Below are 23,393 nucleotides of genomic sequence, written 5' to 3' on the forward strand. Positions count from 1 at the left end.
TCTCTTTACCTAAAAGTTTATTTCATGAATACCAAAAATTCTAGTTGAAGCCTTGCAATGATTTTCTACTTCTACAGTAGAAACCTAAAAATGCAGAGCGCTGCAAAATCTAAGGATGTCAATGGTTTTGCTCGTGGTCTTGCGGTAGGGTTCTAGCTTACCGCCCACGGGGTTCCGGGTTCGATTCCCGGCGGGGTCAGGGATTTTTCCTGCCTCGAGATGACGGTGTTGTGTCCTTCTTCTTCTTCTTCTTCTTCTTCTTCTTCTTCTTCATCATCATCATCATCATCATCATCTACTCAATTGTTCTCTATATGACAACTTTTGACAAATTTTCACACTTCACAGTGGCTCATGTTCTCAATGACCATACAAATCCTAACTCAAGTCCTTACTCTGAGGGCCCATAGGGAAACTAAACAAAATTATGTTGCTAGTCAGTCCGAAGACTGGTTTGAGGGAGGTGTTCACGCTAATCTATCCTGTGCAACTCTTCGCACATCAAAATGTGCCCTATCGACTTGTCCCTTCTTTTAGAGAAGGTTTGCCATAAATTCCTTATCTTCCCGTTCTCATTCAGTACTTCCACCAATTATCTGATGTAGCCATCTAATCTTCAGCTTCTTCTGCAGTACCAAATTTCATAAGCTTGTGTTCTATTTTGTAACTGTTCATCGCCCACATTTCACTTCTGTATAAACCTACATTACAGGCAAATACCTTCAAAAATTTACATTCGATGTTAAATTAATTTTCTTCAGAAATAAATCTCTTTCTTTGTTATATACGAGTATATGCAGATTGAAGCAACAAATTAAAATTTATTCCAAGGTCAGATTTCACCCAGACCACCTGCTTACTGGGCCCTTGTGCTAACTACTACACCACTCTGGCAAAGTGGCTTTGCACAATTGCACAGCCTGCTCTAGCGTGGCTTCCTCCTCAATCCAGTTATATCTCAACCAACTTGGTGAAGCAGTTTTGGACCGAGGGTAGAGGCACGCTAGCGTAGTCAGTGAAATTATGCAAAGCCACTGTGCAAGAGTGGCGTAGTGGTTAACTCATCTGCCCTAGTGACGACATCTGGGTTTGAATTACGAACTTGGTACAAATTTTCATTCGTCACTTCAGACTGCATATATAAATCATGGATGTTTGAGACTTGAAAACGTCTCTGCTATCATGTGGTTTCATTTGATTAAAGCTTCTCTTGCTGCTGCGTGCCTGCATTTAATAGCGCCTCTGTTTCAGTCACCTTAAGTTATTTTGCTGCCCAAATGACTAACTGATCTTTCAGAGTCATTTCCTGGTCTAATTCTTGATTCGTATGCAGTCCATTAACCTTGTTTTACTTTTTCTGGTATTCAGCTAATAATCTTTTCAAGGCACTGTCCACTCCATTCCACCGCTTGTTCAAGTTCTAAAGTCTGCATTGCAGTGTCATCGGAAAACCTCAAAGTTTTTATTTTTTCTGAAATTTAATTCCCTTTCCAAATTTCTCCTTGTTGCCTTTGCTGCTTACTTCATGTACAAACTGAATAACAGCAATAGACTACAACCCCATCCTTTCCCTTCTCAACCAATGCTTCCCTTTCAAGTTCTTCGACTCTTACAGTTTTAACCTGGTTTCAGTACAAATTTTAGGTAACCTTATACTCCCCTGTATTTTATTCCTGCTACCTTCAGAACTTCAAAAATATATTCCTGTCAGCACTGTCAAAGGCTTTCTCCAAATCTACAAGTGTAGGTTTGCCTTCGGGTGGTAGGGTCAGTATTGCCTCACGTGTTCTCCAGAACCCAAACATCTTCCCTGAGGTTGGCGTCTATCAGTTTTTCCACTATTCTGTAAATTATTCGTTTTAATATTTTGCAACCATGATTTATTAAAATGGTATGTAATAATACTATACCAACAGCCGTTATACTGATATTTTTATGATGCAACCAGTTAACCAGTTTCGATGTTCCAGTCATATCTTCAAATCTGTCGCATTAATGACACTAACACTCGTGCATGTGCAAGACAAGGCACCAATACTCAGAGCTGTCGCATGTGTGACGAGCAGACATGCTGATGAAGTTCGGATATCTACGGAACCAGATAAGAGTATTGGAGCTTTGTCTTAACACATGCACGAGTGTTACTTCATGACATTCTTGCGACACATCTGACGATGACGATTGGAACATCGAAACCGGTCGCCTAATAAAACAATGCCAATATAACTGCTGTTTGTTTAGTATTATATTTCACTGACCAGCCGCTCTCCCATGCTCCTGAACCCAGGATGGAGCTACGTTTGTAAAAATGGTTGGCTAGTATTCACACCTATCAGCATCTGTCTTTAGCCTTTGCACAACATCCTAAATCCAATTATTGCTCTGATGTCTTCACTTTTTCAAATTTTCTTAGCGAGATCTAGGAGAGCTTTTTTCACAGGTCCTTAAGCTGCCTGATGTTTTCCTTTTGAAAAACCCGTTCAAAATTCACGTTTCACAGCCGTTCTTCTTGAGGTCTTACGGTGTTTTAACCGTCTCATATGTTTCCAGAATGAGATTTTCACTCTGCAGCGGAGTGTGCGCTGATATGAAACTTCCTGGCAGATTAAAACTGTGTGCCCGTCGAGACTCGAACTCGGGACCTTTGCCTTTCGCGGGCAAGTGCTCTACCATCTGAGCTACCGAAGCACGACTCACGCTCGGTACTCACAGCTTTACTTCCGCCAGTACCTCGTCTCCTACCTTCCAAACTTTACAGAAGCTCTCCTGCGAAACTTGCAGGAAGTTTAATATCAGCGCACACTCCGCTGCAGAGTGAAAATCTCATTCTGGAAACATCCCCCAGGCTGTGGCTAAGCCATGTCTCCACAGTATTCTTTCTTTCAGGAGTGCTAGTTCTGCTAGTTTCGCAGGAGAGCTTCTGTAAAGTTTGGAAGGTAGGAGACGAGGTACTGGCGGAAGTAAAGCTGTGAGTACCGAGCGTGAGTCGTGCTTCGGTAGCTCAGATGGTAGAGCACTTGCCCGCGAAAGGCAAAGGTCCAGAGTTCGAGTCTCGGTCGGGCACACAGTTTTAATCTGCCAGGAAGTTTCGTCTCATATGTTGCACACCAGGTGGAATAGTTATCTCCCAACGATCTCGGTACGCACGCTACACTTTGATCGCGGCCACCCAGCCATATTACCACGCACTGGCAATTCGTCGCCTGCAATTCATCGGATTGCTTTGGAACAATAAGGGTCCTACTATCCATCGCTGCGATCTGCGACCTGTAACTAGACAGCTACCTAACTGCCTAAAAACTGCGATCTGTCGGCCGTGTGTGCAATACTTAAGAACTGTGTGCACAGATGGCGAAGATCTCCTGGTAATATACCTGAAAAGTGGGGAACATTTCGGCAATAGGTCTGCAAATAGTGGTAAAAATAATTATTAAATACGATTTCCATAGCTGTTACCATGCTTCTGCCTCCTGCTGACCCGGCAGTTCAAGTTCTTACTAACAGTCGGGTGGAGTGCCTTGTGGTCTTCGTCTTTCTCTGGAACTCTGCTCTAGAAATCTTTTGTCGATCTTGTCATTTCTTCGTGTGGTACGTCCTGTTCATTTCTATTTTAGAGTCTTTACACATTCCACAACGTTCTGAATACTGTTATTCCTCTGGTGTATTCACTTTTCCAATTTTTCTTAGCGAGAAATGCGGGAAGAGCGCCCTGATGCGAGTCCGCCCCCGGTAGCTGAGTTGTCAGCGCGACAATGTCAATCCTAAGGGCCCGCGTTCGATTTCCGGCTGGGTCGGAGATTTTCTCCGCTCGGGGACTGGTGTTTTGTCCTAATAATCGTCGTTCCATCCCCATCGACGAACAAGTCGCCGCAGTGGCGTCAACTCTAAAGACTTGCACCCGGCGAACGGTCTACCCGACGGGAGGCCCTAGTCACACGACATTTTACCCTGATCGAGAACAAATCTTTTGACAGATTTAAGAATGGTTGAATTTCTTCCATGAAGCCTCCAATGTAGCTTGAATTAGTGAAAAATTTCAGGTTTTAAGTCTCCTCGTATTTCAGTTATTTTCGAATTACCAGGGTGTGCAGGCAGCCTGCAGGAGTCCTGTACAACTTACGATACTCCCAATTTTAAGGTGATTCATATTTATTCTTATTTTGTGGGAAGCTGCCCATTTGTGGCGTAAGAGGCCGTTAGGAAAGTCTCGAACTGCAGGTGTACATACGTAATGTGTGTATCACCGTATATTGGCATTTGCATAAGAGTAATTTACTAGTAGTACACATATGGGTGTTCCATGGCGTAAGACTATCGTTAGGCATTAGTGTAAGCGCGAATTTCATTAAGCAGTATGGAACTTCATGAAACCTTAGAACTGTACATGACAAATAGCCCGAATTCGAGTCCCGGTCCGACAGTTTCACATTAGCACTCACGCCACTGCAGAGTGAAAGATCCATTCTGGATTGCATCATATCTTTAAGGAGGAACTAATTTTTCGCGAGTCATTCTGCAGCTGCCTTCCCGGAACTGCACCGTAATCCATTCCGTGATGGACAGTAACGTTTTAGCGGGAAAGGACAGGAGGGAAGAGATACCAGTACATCATGTAATCTCCACTCCACGCCGTTAGGTATTTTACGGAGTATGTGGTTGCCTCCCGATGGAGTGTTGCGATCATTTTTGTGAGACGCTCATGTTAGCTAATTTAACTATCTCGCTAAAACCTTTTTGAGGGTTAATAACTAAATCAGTGCTTCAATGTCACAAGAAGTTTCGAAACATTTTCCACAAAACATTTGGTAGTTTTAAGTCTCAGTAGAACGCCACATCTGTGACACATGGCTCAGTTACCCAACCGGGGCAGGGGAACTACGGTTAATGTGGAATCACAACCGTGTGTCATGGCCTCCTTACGACATTGAGAGGTGAAGGCTAGATTAAAGGCCGACTGAAGTCTCGTAGTCCGACTGCGGTTCGATCCCGCGACCAGTGTTTCCAGTAACGTGGTTCACCACTATACTCCCAGGTGCGACATTTGCTTTATTCATTAAATCTCTATCATAGGACGCTGTTCTCTCATTAGCAGCCGTAATAAGTGAGCAAGCAACCGCATCAAATAGTGATGGTGCAAGTAATTAATAGCGTTTCTGAACATGTTTATAAGCTCCCGCATCTTTTACTATCTGTTCCAAGTAAGCTTGACAAACTCTCAGAAAGTACGATCAGTGGGTGGAATTAAGTCACTGTCGTCAAATGGATACAGATATTGACTAGAGAGGTCTACAGTAGAACTACTACAAATTCAGTCATTAGGAAGGCAGATGCCAGAAAAATTTATTTAGGAAATGTGCGTCCACGAACTATTCTCTCCAGTTTATGGCATACTCTTAAGTTGGAATGACAGGCAGTCTAGTTAATGGAAGAGCTTTGTGATCGTTCACGGATTTATTTTAAATAAGAGCGTGGCAACTGTCCTACGTGTTCGATGAGGTACTCTACAAAAAGAGGTGTTTCGAGGAAAGGTCTCTCTTTAAATTGTGAGAGCATTACTTTCAAGGCAAATTAACGGACACTATTTCGTTTCTTGTACAGGTAGAATAATTATCACATTTCAAAACTGAAGAAATCCTGGCTTACACGCAGGAAAGTAGCCAGACAAAACTTTAACAGTTGTAGGAAGATACGCACACGCTTCATGCAGCGAACTGCAGTTGACGCTCAACACATAGGTATAATATTGCACATAGATAATACGGTTTATATTCGGTTACGAGACAGGTGATCAGTCCCTGGAAAAGCCTCTAACATCTACATCTACATCCATACTCCGCAAGCCACCTGACTGTGTGGCGGAGGGTACCTTGAGTACCTCTATTGGTACTCCCTTCTATTTCAGTCTCGTATTGTTCGTGGAAAGGATAGTCGGTATGCCTCTGTGTGGGCTCTAATCTCTGATTTTATCCTCATGGTCTCTTCGCGAGATATACGTAGGAGGGAGCAATATACTGCTTGACTCCTCGGTGGAGAATTGTTCTCTAAACTTCATCAAAAGCCCGTACCGAGCTACTGAGCGTCTCTCCTGCAGAGTCTTCCACTGGAGTTTATCATCTCCGTAAAGCTTTCGCGATTACTAAATGATTCTGTAACGAAGCGCGCTGCTCTCCGTTGGATCTTCTCTCTCTCTTATCAACCCTATCTGGTACGGATCCGACACTGCTGAGCAGTATTCAAGCAGTGGGCGAACAAGCGTACTGTAACCTACTTCCTTTGTTTTCGGATTGCATTTCCTTAGGATTCTTCCAATGAATCTGTCTGGCATCTGCTTTACCGACGATCAACTTTATATGATCATTCCATTTTACATCTCTCCATATCAGAATATGCGTCAGGAAGGATCTGAAGTGGAACGACCATAAATCTAATTGTAGCAAAACCAGGTTATTTATTAACCGGAAGAACGCGACAAGTTTACTCCAATCACGAAAGATATAGTGTACGAAGATCTCATTTGTCAGATTCTTCAGTATTACTCGCCAGTCTGGGATTTACAGGTAGCAATACAGAAATAAGATCCAAAGAAGAGACATATTTCGTCACGCGAGTGTTTAAACGCGACAGCGGTACAAATTTTTGCCCCATTGCAGGGCAGACGGTCCAAAAGCCGTTGTGTCGCTGAATTTTTCTGGGAAGAGACAGAACACACGTTCCAGAGAAAGTGAAAAACACTATTACCCCCTATTTCTCGCTTAATGACTACGACGAGGAAATCAGAGAAACTGGAGCTCGTACAGAGATTTAACGACAGTTTTTGCCCGTGCACCACCCGCGAATGTAATAGGATGGGATGAATGTAATGGTATACTGCATACCCTCTGCCACATAGAGAACTGTGGCTTGCCGAGCGTTTGTATGTGCTACATCTAAGGCAAGGGCAATGCGTGTATCTGTAGCAAACAGTCGGTGCAGGGTTGACAGGAGCTGCCTATGGATGCGACAATAGAAGGCCCGGCTCACCTGGTATGGAGATTCGGAGTCCTCGTGGCTTGAGGGCCTGGACGAGCGGCTGCGGGACTTCGTAGAACTGAGCTGCGGCAAGGGACAACAGCAGCAGTAACGGCAACAGCGGCCGCGCACCCATGGTGTAGGCTATAGGCAGTACTTCGATCCTAGTAGCTGTCTGCCTGGTTGCAGACTGGCTTCCGCGCCGGAACTGCGGGCTCGGGGATTCCAAGTCCAGCCACCAGGCAGCGCCACCATCAAGTACAGGCTAGGAACTAGCGCCGCTACGGCAGCACCGCGAAACGGACATCAACACTGTAAACAAGGGTACACGCGATCCAATCGACAAACCGACCGACAAATTGGACGTGTGTAGGCATTTTGAGCGACCGACCGTCGAACTTTCCTTGTCAGTATGTCGGGCGGGTAGGACCACCCGACAGCCGATCCTTCTACCAAACCACCCAACAGACTGTGCCATGGGTAGTGTTGTAGTGCCAAGAGCCCGACAAATGTTCGTCTTTTGTCACTGCGCGCGGAATTAAATTTAGATTAGACCGAGTTTTCGTTCCATATACCAAAAAATGAGACGTTTCTCGTGGGAGTGGATCATGTCAGGAAGTATAACATAAAATATTTGTGTATAATACTTCCCACCCTGATCATTTGTCAGGAAATTGTCGAAATAGGTGAATACAATGCAGTAAACTGGAACAGCTAATACTTACAGAATTAACACGCTGTCAGACTGAAACATTGTTATGCACTATTAATAAATTTATCATACAAAAAATACCTAATCACGACTGTTGTGACCTAGTGCCGTCAAAACTAAAGTCTAACAGACATTTTTACTGAAGCTGGCTTAACAGTCTCTCTTAAGATATTCATCTATAGAGTAGAAAGATTAGCCTATCAAAAAGTCTTTCAAATTCTGTTTAAACAATGCTTTATCCGAAACCAAGTTTTCAACGGTTGCTGGCAATCTATTGAAAATGTGTGTTCCTGAATATTGAACCCCTTTTTGGACTAATGCAAATGATTTTAGATCTTTATGCAGATTGTTCTTACTCCTAGTATTGATACCGTGTTGAGCTATTGGTTGGAAATAAAGATATATTACTTACAACAAATTTCATTCAGGAAAAAATGCTGTTCTAATACGTGGAACAGGCTGCAAGGCGGACGAAACTTCTAGGAGAGACTTTCTGGAAAAATTTAAAGATTGCAGATGTTTGTGGGATACGTCGTGCGAAGAGTATGGTAAACACAGATGCAAGAATGAAGCACTATTTTCAGTTTTCAACGAATCCGTAATCTGAAAGAACAGACGCCACATATACAGGTGGTACATTCATCGTGACCGGGCCAAATATCTCACGAAATAGGCGTCAAACGAAAAAACTACAAAGAACGAGACTCGTCTAGCTTGAAGGGGGAAACCAGATGATGCCATGGCTGGCCCGCTAGGTGGTGCTGCCATAGGTAAAACGGATATCAACTGCGTTTTTTAAAATAGGAACCCCTATTTTTTATTACATATTCGTGTAGTACGCAAAGAAATATGAATGTTATAGTTGGACCACTTTTTTCGCTATGTGATAGATGGTGCTGTAATAGTCACAAACATATGGCTCACAATTTTAGACGAACAGTTGGTAACAGGTAGGTTTTTTAATTTAAAATACAGAACGTAGGTATGTTTGAACATTTTATTTCGGTTGTTCCAATGTGATACATGTACCTTTGTGAACTTATCATTTCTGACAACGCATGCTGTTACAGCGTGATTACCTGTAAATATCACATTAATGCAATAAATGCTCAAAATGATGTCCGTCAACCTCAATGCACTTGGAAATACGTGTAACGACATTCCTCTCGACAGCGAGTAGTTCGCCTTCCCTAATGTTCGCACATACACTGACAATGCGCTGACACATATTGTCAGGCGTTGTCGGTTGATCACGATAGCAAATATCCTTCAACTTTCCCTACAGAAAGAAATCTGGGGACGTCAGATCCGGTGAACGTGCGGGCCATGCTTCGACGACCAATCCACCTGTTATGAAATATGCTATTCAATACCGCTTCAACCGCACGCGAGCTATGTGCCGGACATCCATGTTGGAAGTACATCGCCATTCTGTCATGCAGTGAAACATTTTGTAGTGATATCGGTAGAACATTGCGTAGGAAATCAGCATACATTGCACCATTTAGATTGCCATCGATAAAATGGGGGCCAATTATCCTTCCTCCCATAATGCCGCACCATACATTAACCCGCTAAGGTCGCTGATATTCCACTTGTGGCAGCCATCGTGGATTTTCCGTTGTCCGATAGTGCATATTATGCCGGTTTACGTTACCGCTGTTGGTGAATGACACTTCGTCGCTAAATGGAACGCGTGCAAAAAATCTGTCATCGTCCCGTAATTTCTCTTGTGCCCAGTGGCAGAACTGTACACGACGTTCAAAGTCGTCGCCATGCAATTCCTTGTGCATAGAAATATGGTACGGGTGCAATCGATGTTGATGTAGCATTCTCAACACCATCGTTTTTGATATTCCCGATTCTTGCGCAGTATGTCTGCTACTGATGTGTGGATTAGCCGCGACAACAGCTAAAACACCCACTTGGGCATCATGATTTGTTGCAGGTCGTGGTTGATGTTTCACATGTGGCTGAACAGTTCCTGTTTCCTTAAATAACGTAACTATCCGGCGAACGGTCCGGACACTTGGATGATGTCGTCCAGGATACCGAGCAGCATACATAGTACACGCCCGTAGGGAATTTTGCTCACAATAGCCATACATCAACACGATATCGATCTTTTCCGCAATTGGTAAACGGTCCATTGAAACACGGGTAATGTATCACGAAGCAAATACCGTCCGCACTGGCGGAATGCTACGTGATACCACGTACTTACACGTTTGTGACTACTACAGCGCCATCTATCACAAAGCGAAAAAAGTGGTCCAACTAAAACATTCATATTTCCTTACCTACTACACGCATATGTAATAAAAAATAGGGGTCATATTTAAAAAAAACGCAGTTGATATCCGTTTGACCTGTGGCAGCGCCATCTAGCGGGCCAATCATAGCGCCATCTGGTTTCCCCCTTCAAGCTAGACGAGCTTCGTTCTTTGTAGTTTTTTCGTTTGATTCTTATTTCATGAGGTATTTGGCCCGGTCACTATCAATGGACCACCCTGTATGTAATTAAGTTGAGACGACCTATGATCTCTTCGGTGTGGCTGCACGCTAGGCTCCAACTCTTACAGGGATCGGCGAAATGCCGCGAGCAATGAGGACATAGGAAAGGAGCAGTACATTAACAGTGTGTGGATGTTGAGAAGTTTGATCCGACGGGAGGTGTGTTAGGTTAATCCGTGCAGCTGCGATGACCAATGTGTCTGGATTACGCAGTGGTCAGCGCATCTGCCTCATTAAGCAGAAAACCCGGTTTCGATTGCCAGTTCGGCACAGATTTTCAGCTTCCCCTTTGATTTAAATCAATGCCCACTCGCAGCCAAAGTCTGTAATTTATTTGTGTCTGAATCCATAATGGTTTCGTGTGGCACAGGGAGATATTAAAATTCAGTCGACCTTTCTGTATTTCCGCTTTTAGATCTATTTCCGATGATTACCGGAAATGAAATAACAAAAAACTGAAATATGAACATTCAGTGGACGTTAATTCATGAAATACGCTTGCTTCATTGTTATGAGTTTAAAAAATCCAGCCTATAACCAAGCGATTTGTTATGAAGATCAGTATCTGGGTCGTTTTTTACGGCTCTAGCAGTTGCTAAATGCTTCATTTCTTACGTATATGTTGTGTTTATTAGACGATGTGCACCACCACCATGTGTAGTCTTTCTTCTTCGAAATAATTCAAAAGCCAAGACCGTTTAAATACTGTTTACTGGATAACTGGTTTCAACACACTAAAGGTGCCGTCATCGGATCTGTATTTAAGCGATCTTGGCTTTTGAATTATTTCTACAACAGTGTTCAAATGGTTCTTAGCACTATGGGACTTAACTGCTGAGGTCATCAGTCCCCTAGAACGTAGAACTACTTAAACCTAACTAACCTAAGGACACCACACCCATCCATGCCCGAGGCAGAATTCGAACCGGTTCCAGACTGTAGCGCCTAGATCTGCTCGGCCACCAGGCCGGCTACAACAGTGTGATGGCCCCACTACGCACTATGTGTTTCTTCTTCAAGTTTGAAATGAGTTTCTTAGACTTACAGGTCATCTTTTAAGCTACATAGATAAATTAATTAAAAACGTTTACACATTCGTCTTTTGTTTTATTTGTTTTTCCTTGCCATGATGTATATCCTCAGTCAGCTATAAATCACATTGCAGGTTTGAGGAATCATTATAATTAATAATTGTGGGGATACAACAGTACTGAATATGTGGTACTCTTAACTTCTGATAGTGGCTAGAAATCGTAATTTAGTTAACAGTCCTCTTCGCACGTTACAGCCTCTGTCATTACATTATTCTTTTTCGTTAAGGATGGTTTGGTGGTGTTCAGCAGCTCAGAAATGCACGATTCATCGGTCTTAAATAATTACAAAAATAATCGGCTACCTGCTGCTAAGGAACGTAGATGAATTTATTTCCTTGCAGTAGCCACTTGTTTGTCCGCAGCTATTTCTCGGCTTTTTAAAATCTTCTTATCTCTGAAACAGCCAAGGCAAACCCGCGTTTTTGTTTCTGTATAAGACCGAGCGGGATATTATAGCATATAATCTCAATCAACTTTAGATAAACAAATCACGATGATAGGGCAGCACTGAAATCGCTGAGTGCAGTCGGTCGGGACGTGTGTAGGCTGCCACGAAATTGAAACTTCCTGGCAGATTAAAACTGTGTGCCGGATCGGGACTCGAACTCGGGACCTTTGCCTTTCGCGGGAAAGTGCTCTACCAGCTGAGCTATCCAAGCACGACTCACAAACCGTCCTCACAGCTTATACCTCGTCTCATATCTTCCAAGCTTCACAGAAGCTCTCCTGCATACCTTGCAGAACTAGCATTCCTGGAAGATAGGATATTGTGGAGATATCCCGAGTTCGAGTCCCGATCCAGCACACAGTTTTAATCTGCCAGGAAGTTTCATGTCAGCGCACACTCCGCTGCAGAGTGAAAATCCCATTCTTGCCTCGAAATTGGTCGGACGGTCGGCCGGTAAACTGGTGTGTGTGTAGTGGCCTAAGTCTACAACCGTAAACCTCTGTGAACAGCATAGCAGAGGGTACTTCCCATTGTAATACGAGATCTGTGGTTTCTGCCCGTTTCGTTCGATTATGGAGTGCGGTATCAACGACCGAGACGAGGCAGATCTCACGTACGCACAGGGATCGTCGAGCACTGCGGAGGGTGGAAGGTGCCAGTCGTGAGTTCCATAACGAGCACAGTAACTGTGCCGAGGGAGTTTAAAAGAATGGTATACAATAGCCGAGCAGCTCGTCATTAGCCACGCACTCCCGTGGTCAATGATGACCGACGCTTGAGGTTCAAATGGTTCAAATGGCTTTGAGCACTATGAGACTTAACATCTGAGGTAATTAGTCCCCTAGAACTTAGAACTACTTAAATCTAACTAACCTAAGGACATCACACCCATCCATAGCCGAGGCAGGATTCGAACCTGCGACCTAGCAGTCGCGCGGTTCCAGAACCGCTCGGCCACACCGGCTAGCACGCTTGAGGTGATGTGAAGAGGGACGCGATTGGGCAGCGAAGGAAGAGTGATTGGGAGTGATAAATAACGCTATATCTTGCGGCAATCCAATAGGAGAGTTTGGTTTTGGCGAATGTTTGGGGGACCGTTTCCTGCCATCGTGAATAGAGCCAAAAGAAAAGTATGGAGGACATGGTATTGTGGTATGTGGGTGTTTTTTGTGGTTAGGTGTGTCCCTTATTGCGCTTCAGAAAGAGCTAGATGACGTAAACATTTCTTATATCATTATGTGCTGGGTACAGTACAGGAACAGTTTTCAGACGATGGCTATATCAGCATATCAGTGCATACTCTGTGGCAACTACCTAAATTCAGTAGCATTCCTGACATGGATTGTCCTGTCCATAACCCCTATTGAATCCAATGAAAACCTTTTGGAAGAATTAGAACTTCGGTTTCTCTCCAGTCCCCACACATCACTACCTTCCCTCATTTCAGCTCTTGAGGAAGAACGGGTTCTCATTCCTCCACAGACATTCAGACACGTTGTCGAAAGGATCTCCAGCCGAATTCAAGCCTTCATAAAGGCGATGGGTGGACACAAACTATATTAAAGACCGATAATAGGGGTCAGGATACTTCTGATAAAGCAGTGTATAATTTCCTTACCGCCTCACGTGCCCACAACATCAGAGGCTGCATTCGGTCGCACCGTGGGCTGTGGTCGCATTGTTTTCATCCATCAGTGTATACGCCGTCATCATTTCTATTTACGCCTGTAAAAAGACGTTCAAAGTAACAATTAGTGAAACGACATATTACGTCTACTGTGCTTATTATCTTATCCTCTAGAATGTTAGTTTCATAGAAGCTTCTTTACATGACTACGCACCTCGCCATCTGCAGCAAAATGATGTTGTTACGAGATTATTTGATGAGTTAACAAATTACATATATAAAAGTAATTTTCGTTCCGCAAAAAATATTTTACGAATAAAATTTGTGCTCACCTATAACATTACTTTCGCAATCTCTCTCCTCACCTGCATGCTTTATCCTACAAATACACACAGAAACAGGGTACATATTTTTAATGAAGCACAATTGAAAATTACAACTTCGAATTTCACAAAACACCATGTTGACTAGGGTGGTTTAATAAGTCTGGTAAAGAAGCAAGAAGAAAGTTTATTTCGTAAAGAACTCACCTTATTTACTATTCTCGACATAGTCCTCGTTGAGAGATACGCACTTGGTCCAGCGATCCTCCAGCTTTTGCATCTCATCATTATAATATGTTCTGTCAAACTCTGCAAAATACTAGCTGACTGCAACTCATTTGATGAAAATTTCTTCCCGGCGAGCCAAAGTTTCAAGTTAGCGAAGAGGAAGAAGTAACTTGGAGCTAAGTCTGGTGAACGGGGTGGATTAGGAAACAGTTGAAAGCCCTACTCATCTACTTTCGCCATTTTTATCGCTGGTGTGTGGAGTGGTTCATTAAGCTGGTGAGAGAGCTCATTTTGCGTGTCAATCTTGGTCTTTTTTCAGCCAACGCAAGTTTCAAATGATCCAACAATGAAACATAACATGGTCCCGTTATGGCTCCGCCTTTTCTCCAAGCAATCTATGAAGGATTATTCCTTGGGAATTCCGAAAAACAGTGTCCATCATCTTGGACAAAATGGTCTTGGTGCACGTTCACCAGTCTTTGCCCATTGTTTTGACTGCCGATTTGTCTCTAGCGTGTAATTATGGAGCCACGTTTCATCAACAGCCACAAATCGGTGCAAAAAGTCATGCGGATTTCAATTAAACATCGTCAGACATTGTGTTGAAATGTACTTTAGGTCGACTGTGAAGAATTGTGGCACCCACATTGTGCAAAGGTTTTTGTACTAATTCTCCGTGCAGAATATTGTGCACTCGCTCAGTTGAGATGCCTAGTCTCAGCAATGTCACGAATTTTTCATTCGGCGGTCTTCCATTACCACATCATGGATTTTGTCAATGGCTGCCTTTGTGGTTGACTTCACCTGGACGGTTGGACGACGTTTCTGATGCCTCTGACAATGGAATACATGTACTGTTACTGTTGTTGCTAAGCCTGTAAGGTAGGAAACTTGCGGAGGTGGTAACATGGACCAAAACAAAGAAAATCAGTGTCCAATAAACATGGGCTCTAAAATGCATACCTTCGCTACTGTGAAGCATATCTCCTATACTGAACAAGTTTTCATACCTCTTGAGATCCGATTTTAGAGCCCATATTTACTAGACATTATTTCTTGTTTTGGTCCATCTACCACCTCTGAAAGATGCCTGCCCTACAATCTTTGCAACAGTACCAGTACATGTATTTCACTGTCAGAGGTAACAGAGCGGTTTCCGCTTATAATTTTCGACTCGTCGTTTCCGGATACCTCAAATTGATACGTATGTCCTTCTTCATCATCCTTGAAAATCTGTAATATCATCACAGAATCACGCTGTATGTACTTATATTTAGAGGCGCCGGCGCCTATAACTTGTGAGAGACCCTGTATAAGTAATTTCTCCTCCCATTATTATATATATTAATGTCACGGCTGTATTCGAATTGTGACTGTCGACAGCAAACTTCGCAATGGAGGATATGTACAACGAGTGTGTTGTCACTATTCCTCGTCGTTTAACACTACTATATATTATACTTGTTGCACGCTTCAGCCTAAGTAACTTTTCCTCAAAAACAAACTCTCCCTGAAAATGTTGCCATAAAACATTAGCGATTGAGAATAGTAAGTTAATATTTTGACGTTTCCATCAACAAAATTTGATATTTTTTCGTAATGCAAAAGTTACAGAGCGTAAACCCATAAGGGTATCTGTAACATTTGACTTTCTGTTCAAGTTTTTATAACATATCTAAAAATTTAGGAAAACCTGTTTCATTTATTGCTGTGCAGTCATTCATTTTTCTAATTGTTGGCTAGGTCCAGTATAGTGCAGGACTGTATGTATTGTTTTACTTGTATTTTGTGTTCAGTGACAGTTCATTTTCAGGGAACAGGTTATTAATTTTCAAGAAAATTCCCATTAGGCTAGATTATAATGCATCGCCAGCAAACATAACTTTCTCTGCTTATTGAATGCATGACAGCAGATCATTTACGCATTACAAATATAAGAGCGTTCATAATATCGATTCCTACGTACATTCTAGGGACTGTTCCCGTTCTGAAGATGCTATGTGATTTAGTAGACTCCTTGAGTTTACTAATGCACTTCGTTCTTTAGAATTATATATTAATACTTTCAGCTGCTGACGGGCGTTGATATATATCAACGGGGACAGGTGAAAATGTGTGCCCCGAACGGGACAAGAAACCGGGATCTTCTGCTTACATGGCAGACGCTCTATCCATCTGAGCCACCGAGAGCACAGAGGATAGTGCGACTGCAGGGACTATCTCGCACACGCCTCCCGCGAGACCCACATTCTCACCTTACATATCCACACACCACATTCGTAGTGTCTCTACCCAACACACTCATTACTCGTGGAAGACATTCTTAACAAGTCCCGCAAGAGTTCGGGTAAATATGTGTGCATCCGCAGAGAAGAGGAAAGTCATGGCCGGTATTGCCAGGACTATAAACTTATATGGATATGGTGTCTGTTACGGGACTTGGTAAGAATGTCTTCCACGAGTAATGAGTGTGTTTGGTAGGGACATTACGAATGTACTGTGTGGACATATAAGGTGAGAATGGGTCTCGCGGGAGGCGTGTGCGAGATAGTCCCTGCAGTCGCACTATCCTCTGTGCCCTCGGTGGCTCAGATGGATAGAGCGTCTGCCATGTAAGCAGGAAATCCCGGGTTCGAGACCCGGTTGGGGCACACATTTTCCCCTGTCCTCGTTGATATATATCAACGCCCGTCAGCAGCTGAAGGTATTAATATATAATTCTAATTTCGTTCTAGACGGCTGCAGGTCATCAATGATGTCTGTTCTTTCGAACAGACGTGTCCGACAGAACAGACACCATACCCATATAAGTATACACTCCATTCTTGTATTGAGGTGGAATCAAAATAGGTTACCTGCAACAATTCTGATACCATTATACTTCAGCATCACTAGGAGATGATTGTGGGCTCCAGAGACAGGTGCTTTTCACATGCCACATAAAATACCAGGTGCCAACATTCTGTAATTTACATTTAGTCTAACATCTTGTGATAATGGTTGTGACGCTCTCAGCAAATGGACTGGTCTTATAGTTTCATCGTGTTATCCAGATATAGAAAACCTTCTCTCTTTGCATGCGGAACAGTAACGAATCATTATAAAATTTTGTATATTGTCAGTAGCTAAATTAATTAAACTTCCACAGTATGTTCCCCAAACTTCGTTGATTTGCCTTCCAACTACAGCTGCTGTTATGACAAGATTTACTTAGTTTCATTCATGACAATCGATGTTTTTAGAAAGTCTGCGCCTGTTGTAGTGTAACGACGCAAGTTTTGTATGAATGATTTTCTTTTTGACATATGACCATGTGCAGACTTCGTCACCTACGTCAGTTACAACACACTTCAAAATTATTTAAATTCTTTTTAAATTGTCTCAGAATGGTTCTTGAACGAAACTGTAAAACATCATTTGAGTCGTATGCGCAGAATTACGTCACTCAGTCCAATTGGTTTGCGCAAACTTTTTTCAATTTAGATGTCGTTTGTTTCTTCTCAGAAATTATATTAATGCAAGTGATCTGCTTTAATAAATATTAGAACCACATTGAATAAACTATCGAGATTCAAACTCGCGAAGAACGTTGTCAAAAATTAATAATCTTGCCAAATAAATTACGTAACATAATTCTTCATAAATAAATTCTCGGAACACGTATTTAAATTTTAGTAGCATCCACTAGTTTATTATCTTCCTACATATAGACGTGAACCTGAGCCTTGACAAGATAGAACTGAACATTTACAACATGATTAACTTTCTATGACGTCATTGTTGTACAAACATTACAAATTCTCAATTTTCAATTTTTAGAAGCACGACGCAACAACTCGGTTTCAGGATCTTCTGTTGCTCTTTGGCTGTCGACCCGCAACGTGTAGTGACCAGCAAATTTCTCTCTGGTCCCGGCAGTGAAGATGCTGTCTCCGTTCGTTGCGCCGCCCTCTCCGTACATGAAGCATTAAAAATAAATACAAAACTTTAGACAATTCACAACCATTACAAATATTACAAAAATACATAAACAGAAAACTAAATTAAACTTATATTCACCTGCAAACTGGGCTGACACTGGTGGATGGGTGACGCTTCAATTTCGCGTCCCACTACATACCCCACCCACAAGCTCAGTTTGTCAGGTTTTAACCGAAAATAAAACTTCTTCTATATACAATATTTAACTGTTAGTATTATACATGTTTCTCACATTTTCCGTAATCTAAAGTCCTTGCTCTTAGATAGATTCAATCCTTTTATGACGATATTGTTGTGACGATTTGTCATTTACGTTTAATTGTGCTATTATGGTAATTCATAACCGAATATATGGAGATTACTCCTTTTCATTTAATAGATGCTAGTGAATAATAATTTAGTACGTTCTTTAACGTTGTTACATTAGGACAGAGCGTTGAAATTGTGATAGGTTAGTTTCAGTTTTATTCATTTACTAGAGTTATTCTTTCCAAAATGTATATTACTAATAAGTTCCTCACAATAACTAATAGTACTATTTACTTTACGTCGTTTCTTTCCCTAATGCTTTATTTATGCCTGAGGTCAAGAAGAAATCAAGCAAAACTTTCTTTAGAATCTCGGCACGGCTTTCTTTACCTTCGGACACTTTGTTGGGTAATGGCAATTTATTTAGGAGAAACAAGCGAGAGAGCCCCGTTTGGTGTGTTCTATATTAACACTATTACAAATCTCTATTAAAGGCACTCTGCTATCTTCTCGTGAGCCATACAGCTCTGGACGCCCATGGTCCCTAAATTATTAACCATCCCCTTTGGTTCCTACTACCCGAGTAAATATAAAATATACAAAATTACTTCTGACCTAATAACAAAATTTCTTCCATATAAATCCCCTTTAAGTTGTCTTTCTCTTTTTGAAATACCGGTAGATTATTGTAGAACACTTGTTTAAGCTTCCTGTCATTTCTTTAAAATAACGCGTAACTATCACGAAAAACTTCACATGAATAAACTATTAACGCTCTTCCGTATGTAACATATACTAAATATTAACTTATTTAGGAATAAAGGATTTCATTTGATCAACACTATATAATCCTTTAATTACACCTGATGAAGGATCCATAAGAAGTAACGCTTTGGCATGTACAATCTTATGTACAACATTTGGACATCTACATCTACATCTACATTGATACTCCGCAAGCCACCCAACGGTGTGTGGCGGAGGGCACTTTACGTGCCACTGTCATTACCTCCCTTTCCTGTTCCAGTCGCGTATGGTTCGCGGGAAGAACGACTGTCTGAAAGCCTCCGTGCGCGCTCTAATCTCTCTAATTTTACATTCGTGATCTCCTCGGGAAGTATAAGTAGGGGGAAGCAATATATTCGATACCTCATCCAGAAACGCACCCTCTCGAAACCTGGCGAGCAAGCTACACCGCGATGCAGAGCGCCTCTCTTGCAGAGTCTGCCACTTGAGTTTATTAAACATCTCCGTAACGCTATCACGGTTACCAAATAACCCAGTGACGAAACGCGCCGCTCTTCTTTGGATCTTCTCTATCTCCTCCGTCAACCCGACCTGGTACGGATCCCACACTGATGAGCAATACTCAAGTATAGGTCGAACGAGTGTTTTGTAAGCCACCTCCTTTGTTGATGGACTACATTTTCTAAGCACTCTCCCAATGAATCTCAACCTGGTACCCGCCTTACCAACAATTAGTTTTATATGATCATTCCACTTCAAATCGTTCCGTACGCATACTCCCAGATATTTTACAGAAGTAACTGCTACCAGTGTTTGTTCCGCTATCATATAATCATACAATAAAGGATCCTTCTTTCTATGTATTCGCAATACATTACATTTGTCTATGTTAAGGGTCAGTTGCCACTCCCTGCACCAAGTGCCTATCCGCTGCAGATCTTCCTGTATTTCGCTACAATTTTCTAATGCAGCAACTTCTCTGTATACTACAGCATCATCCGCGAAAAGCCGCATGGAACTTCCGACACTATCTACTAAGTCATTTATATATATTGTGAAAAGCAATGGTCCCATAACACTCCTCTGTGGCACGCCAGAGGTTACTTTAACGTCTGTAGACGTCTCTCCATTGATAACAACATGCTGTGTTCTGTTTGCTAAAAACTCTTCAATCCAGCCACACAGCTGGTCTGATATTCCGTAGGCTCTTACTTTGTTTATCAGGCGACAGTGCGGAACTGTATCGAACGCCTTCCGGAAGTCAAGAAAAATAGCATCTACCTGGGAGCCTGTATCTAATATTTTCTGGGTCTCATGAACAAATAAGGCGAGTTGGGTCTCACACGATCGCTGTTTCCGGAATCCATGTTGATTCCTACATAGTAGATTCTGGGTTTCCAGAAATGACATGATACGCGAGCAAAAAACATGTTCTAAAATTCTACAAGAGATCGACGTAAGAGATATAGGTCTATAGTTTTGCGCATCTGCTCGACGACCCTTCTTGAAGACTGGGACTATCTGTGCTCTTTTCCAATCATTTGGAACCCTCAAAGATCTTCGAACTTTTAGGATGAGATCGTACTAATACAAGGTCTTCCTTTTCTCGTTCGGATGGACAATTCGTAGAATAACATTTTCCTTTCCTTTACATAACCTACTAATTAGGACTCGTATTAGATGACTTTCAATAATTGGTTCTTCAATTAATTTAGCATGTTTTCCTCTTAACGAATAATTTTGTTTAAACTGCTTAACAAAATCGTCCCAGTGCCTAAATTCAGTTCTATGCAGTACTGCCCATTCCGCAGCTTCTGCTTCTAAATGTCCTATTACAAATTGAATCCGTTTTCCATTACTCCATTTAGGAGATAATGAAGTTTCAAAAGCTTTTATAAAGATTATAGGGTGAAGTTCGCCTCCTGGTTTGAATACAGGAAATCGACTTACTACATTGGAATTTGTCGTTATATCATCCCAACATTCTGCGAGAGACATAGTTGGATTTTGTTTAGATTGCAGAGACGGAGTTGCGTCGGATTTGCTTGCCGTGATTTCTTTATTTGTATTGTTGTCGTCCGAGCTAGCAAACACGATGCGACTGTTGTCTCTGATTACGTTATTACTTCTACTACTTGAAATGTTTTCATTTTTATCTAACTCTGATAACCGTTTAGTAATTTCCTGTATTCGCATTTCTGTATTGGATACACGGTTAGCTAATATCGATTCTTCACTTGGTTCACGATGTGAACGCTCTGTACCTTCGTCAATGTTATTATCTTTGGAAGTCTCAAGGTTACTGCATATTTCGGTAATTAAAAATTTCATGTTTTCTATTTCAGTATGATCTTTTTCTACTCGATGAGTTAATGTCTCTAATTCTACATTATCTATTGAAGAAATCTCTACAGGTTTGGTAGAAACCTCTTTAATAGATTCTAATAATTCTCTACGAACAGTTTCTGTTTGCACAGGAAATTCATCTCATAACTTATCGTTATTTTTCTCTATTTCATTTACAACTAAAACATTGACATTATCTAGTCTCTTGGTTAAGTCTGTAATACCATTTCGCATGCGAGCTTTTTCCTCACGCGATTCCTGGATATGTTCTTCTAACCTTTTGCAATTATCAGCAATCTTATTACTAAGTTCTACTAGTTTCTCCTGCATTTAAACTTTAGAAGCCTCTATTTTATCACTTAATTCTCGACTGGTTTCATTAAGATATTCCTGTAACCTGTCTGTCAATTTTGTTAGCTCCCCTTTAAGTTCCTCTTTTAATCTAGCCGTAGATTCTTGGTTAGACTGTTTTAATCTAACAGTAGATTCTTCGTTAGACTGTTTTAATTCCTGTTTTAATCTAGCAGTAGATTCTTCGTTAGACTGTTTTAATTCCTGTTTTAGTTCCTCTTTCAATCTAGCAGTGGATTCTTCGTTAGATTGTTTTAATTTAGCGATCGCCCTAAAAAGGGATCTCATGCTCCTATCGGACATAGATTGCTCTTCGTCTGACATTTCACTTCCCGAGATTATTGTAAGATAGTAACTAGTTACACACGCAGACTTGTAATCAACAATCCTATTAAAAGCACACTCCCTATGTACAACATTGTCAAAAGCTTTCTCTAAATCTACAAATGCTAGAAACGTAGGTTTGCCTTTCCTTAATCTTTCTTCTAAGATAAGTCGTAGGGTCAGTATTGCCTCACGTGTTCCAACATTTCTACGGAATCCAAACTGATCTTCCCCGAAGTCGGCTTCTACCACTTTTTCCATTAGTCTGTAAAGAATTCGTGTTAGTATTTTGCAGCCGTGGCTTATTAAACTGATAGTTCGATAATTTTCACATCTGTCAACACCTGCTTTCTTTGGGATTGGAATTATTATATTCTTCTTGAAGTCTGAGGTATTTCGCCTGACTCATACATCTTGCTCACCAGATGGTAGAGTTTTGTCAGGACTGGCTCTCCCAAGGCTATCAGTAGTTCTAATGGAATGTTGTCTACTCCCGGGGCCTTGTTTCGACTTAAGTCTTTCAGTGCTCTGTCAAATTCTTCACGCAGTATCACATCTCCCATTTGATCTTCATCTACATTCTCTTCCATTTCTATAATATTGTCCTCAAGAACATTGCCTCTATATACTCCTTCCACCTTTCTGCTTTCCCTTCTTTGCTTAGAACTGGGTTTCCATCTGAGCTCTTGATATTCATGCAAGTAGTTCTCTTTTCTCCAAAGGTCTCTTTAATTTTCCCGTAGGCAGTATCTATCTTACCCCTAGTGAGATAAGCCTCTACATCCTTACATTTGTCTTTTAGCCATCCCTGCTTAGCCATTTTGCACTTCCTGTCGACCTCATTTTTGAGACGTTTGTATTCCTTTTTGCCTGCTTCATTTACTGCATTTATATATTTTCTCCTTTCAGTGATATTACAGAAGTATGCTCAAATTAAGTGGTGTGACAAGACAAGAAATGAGGTCCTGCCCAGAATCGGCGAGAAAAGAAAACCACACGAAAAATAGTGATTAGAACAAGGGACATGTGATTTGACACGGTTAACGACATCGGGAAATAACTTCCGTTGCAGTAGAGGAAGACGCAAAGGGAAAAACTGGAGGGGAAGACAGAGATTGGAATATATAAAACGAATAATCGAGGGTATTGGCTGTAATTGCAGCTCCAAGATGAGATGAATAAGCTGGCACGGGAAAGTAAGTCTTGTCTATGGGACTCGAACCAGTCAGAAGACTGATTAGATGTATTTTTCGTTCCAATAGATCCATAGCGAGGAGTTTACACAGGAAGTAGAACATTTCAGAAAATCAACAATATGCATTACGTATTGACAAAGAAAAACTAATATGTTAATAATGTACCTTCCATAGATCCCAAGCGAAAACGACCCTCAAGGACGTGGAAAAAGTGAAAAAAAATCATAAACTATTTTCATTTAAAG

General features: G+C 41.6%; 1 protein-coding gene across 1 annotated transcript in view; it reads right to left on the reverse strand.

Annotated features, from left to right (window-relative positions):
- LOC124787666 (beta-1,3-glucan-binding protein-like) overlaps positions 1-7,226 on the reverse strand; it is a 112,779-nt gene extending 105,553 nt beyond the window's left edge. Inside the window, exon 1 of the mRNA XM_047254481.1 lies at positions 7,021-7,226. Coding sequence (XP_047110437.1) covers positions 7,021-7,144 — 124 coding nt within the window. The 5' untranslated portion in view covers positions 7,145-7,226. The remainder of the gene's footprint in view (positions 1-7,020) is intronic.
- Between the last annotated feature and the right edge of the window lie 16,167 nt (positions 7,227-23,393).

Source organism: Schistocerca piceifrons, chromosome 3, assembly GCF_021461385.2.
Source record: "Schistocerca piceifrons isolate TAMUIC-IGC-003096 chromosome 3, iqSchPice1.1, whole genome shotgun sequence".
NCBI classification, from domain to species: domain Eukaryota; kingdom Metazoa; phylum Arthropoda; class Insecta; order Orthoptera; family Acrididae; genus Schistocerca; species Schistocerca piceifrons.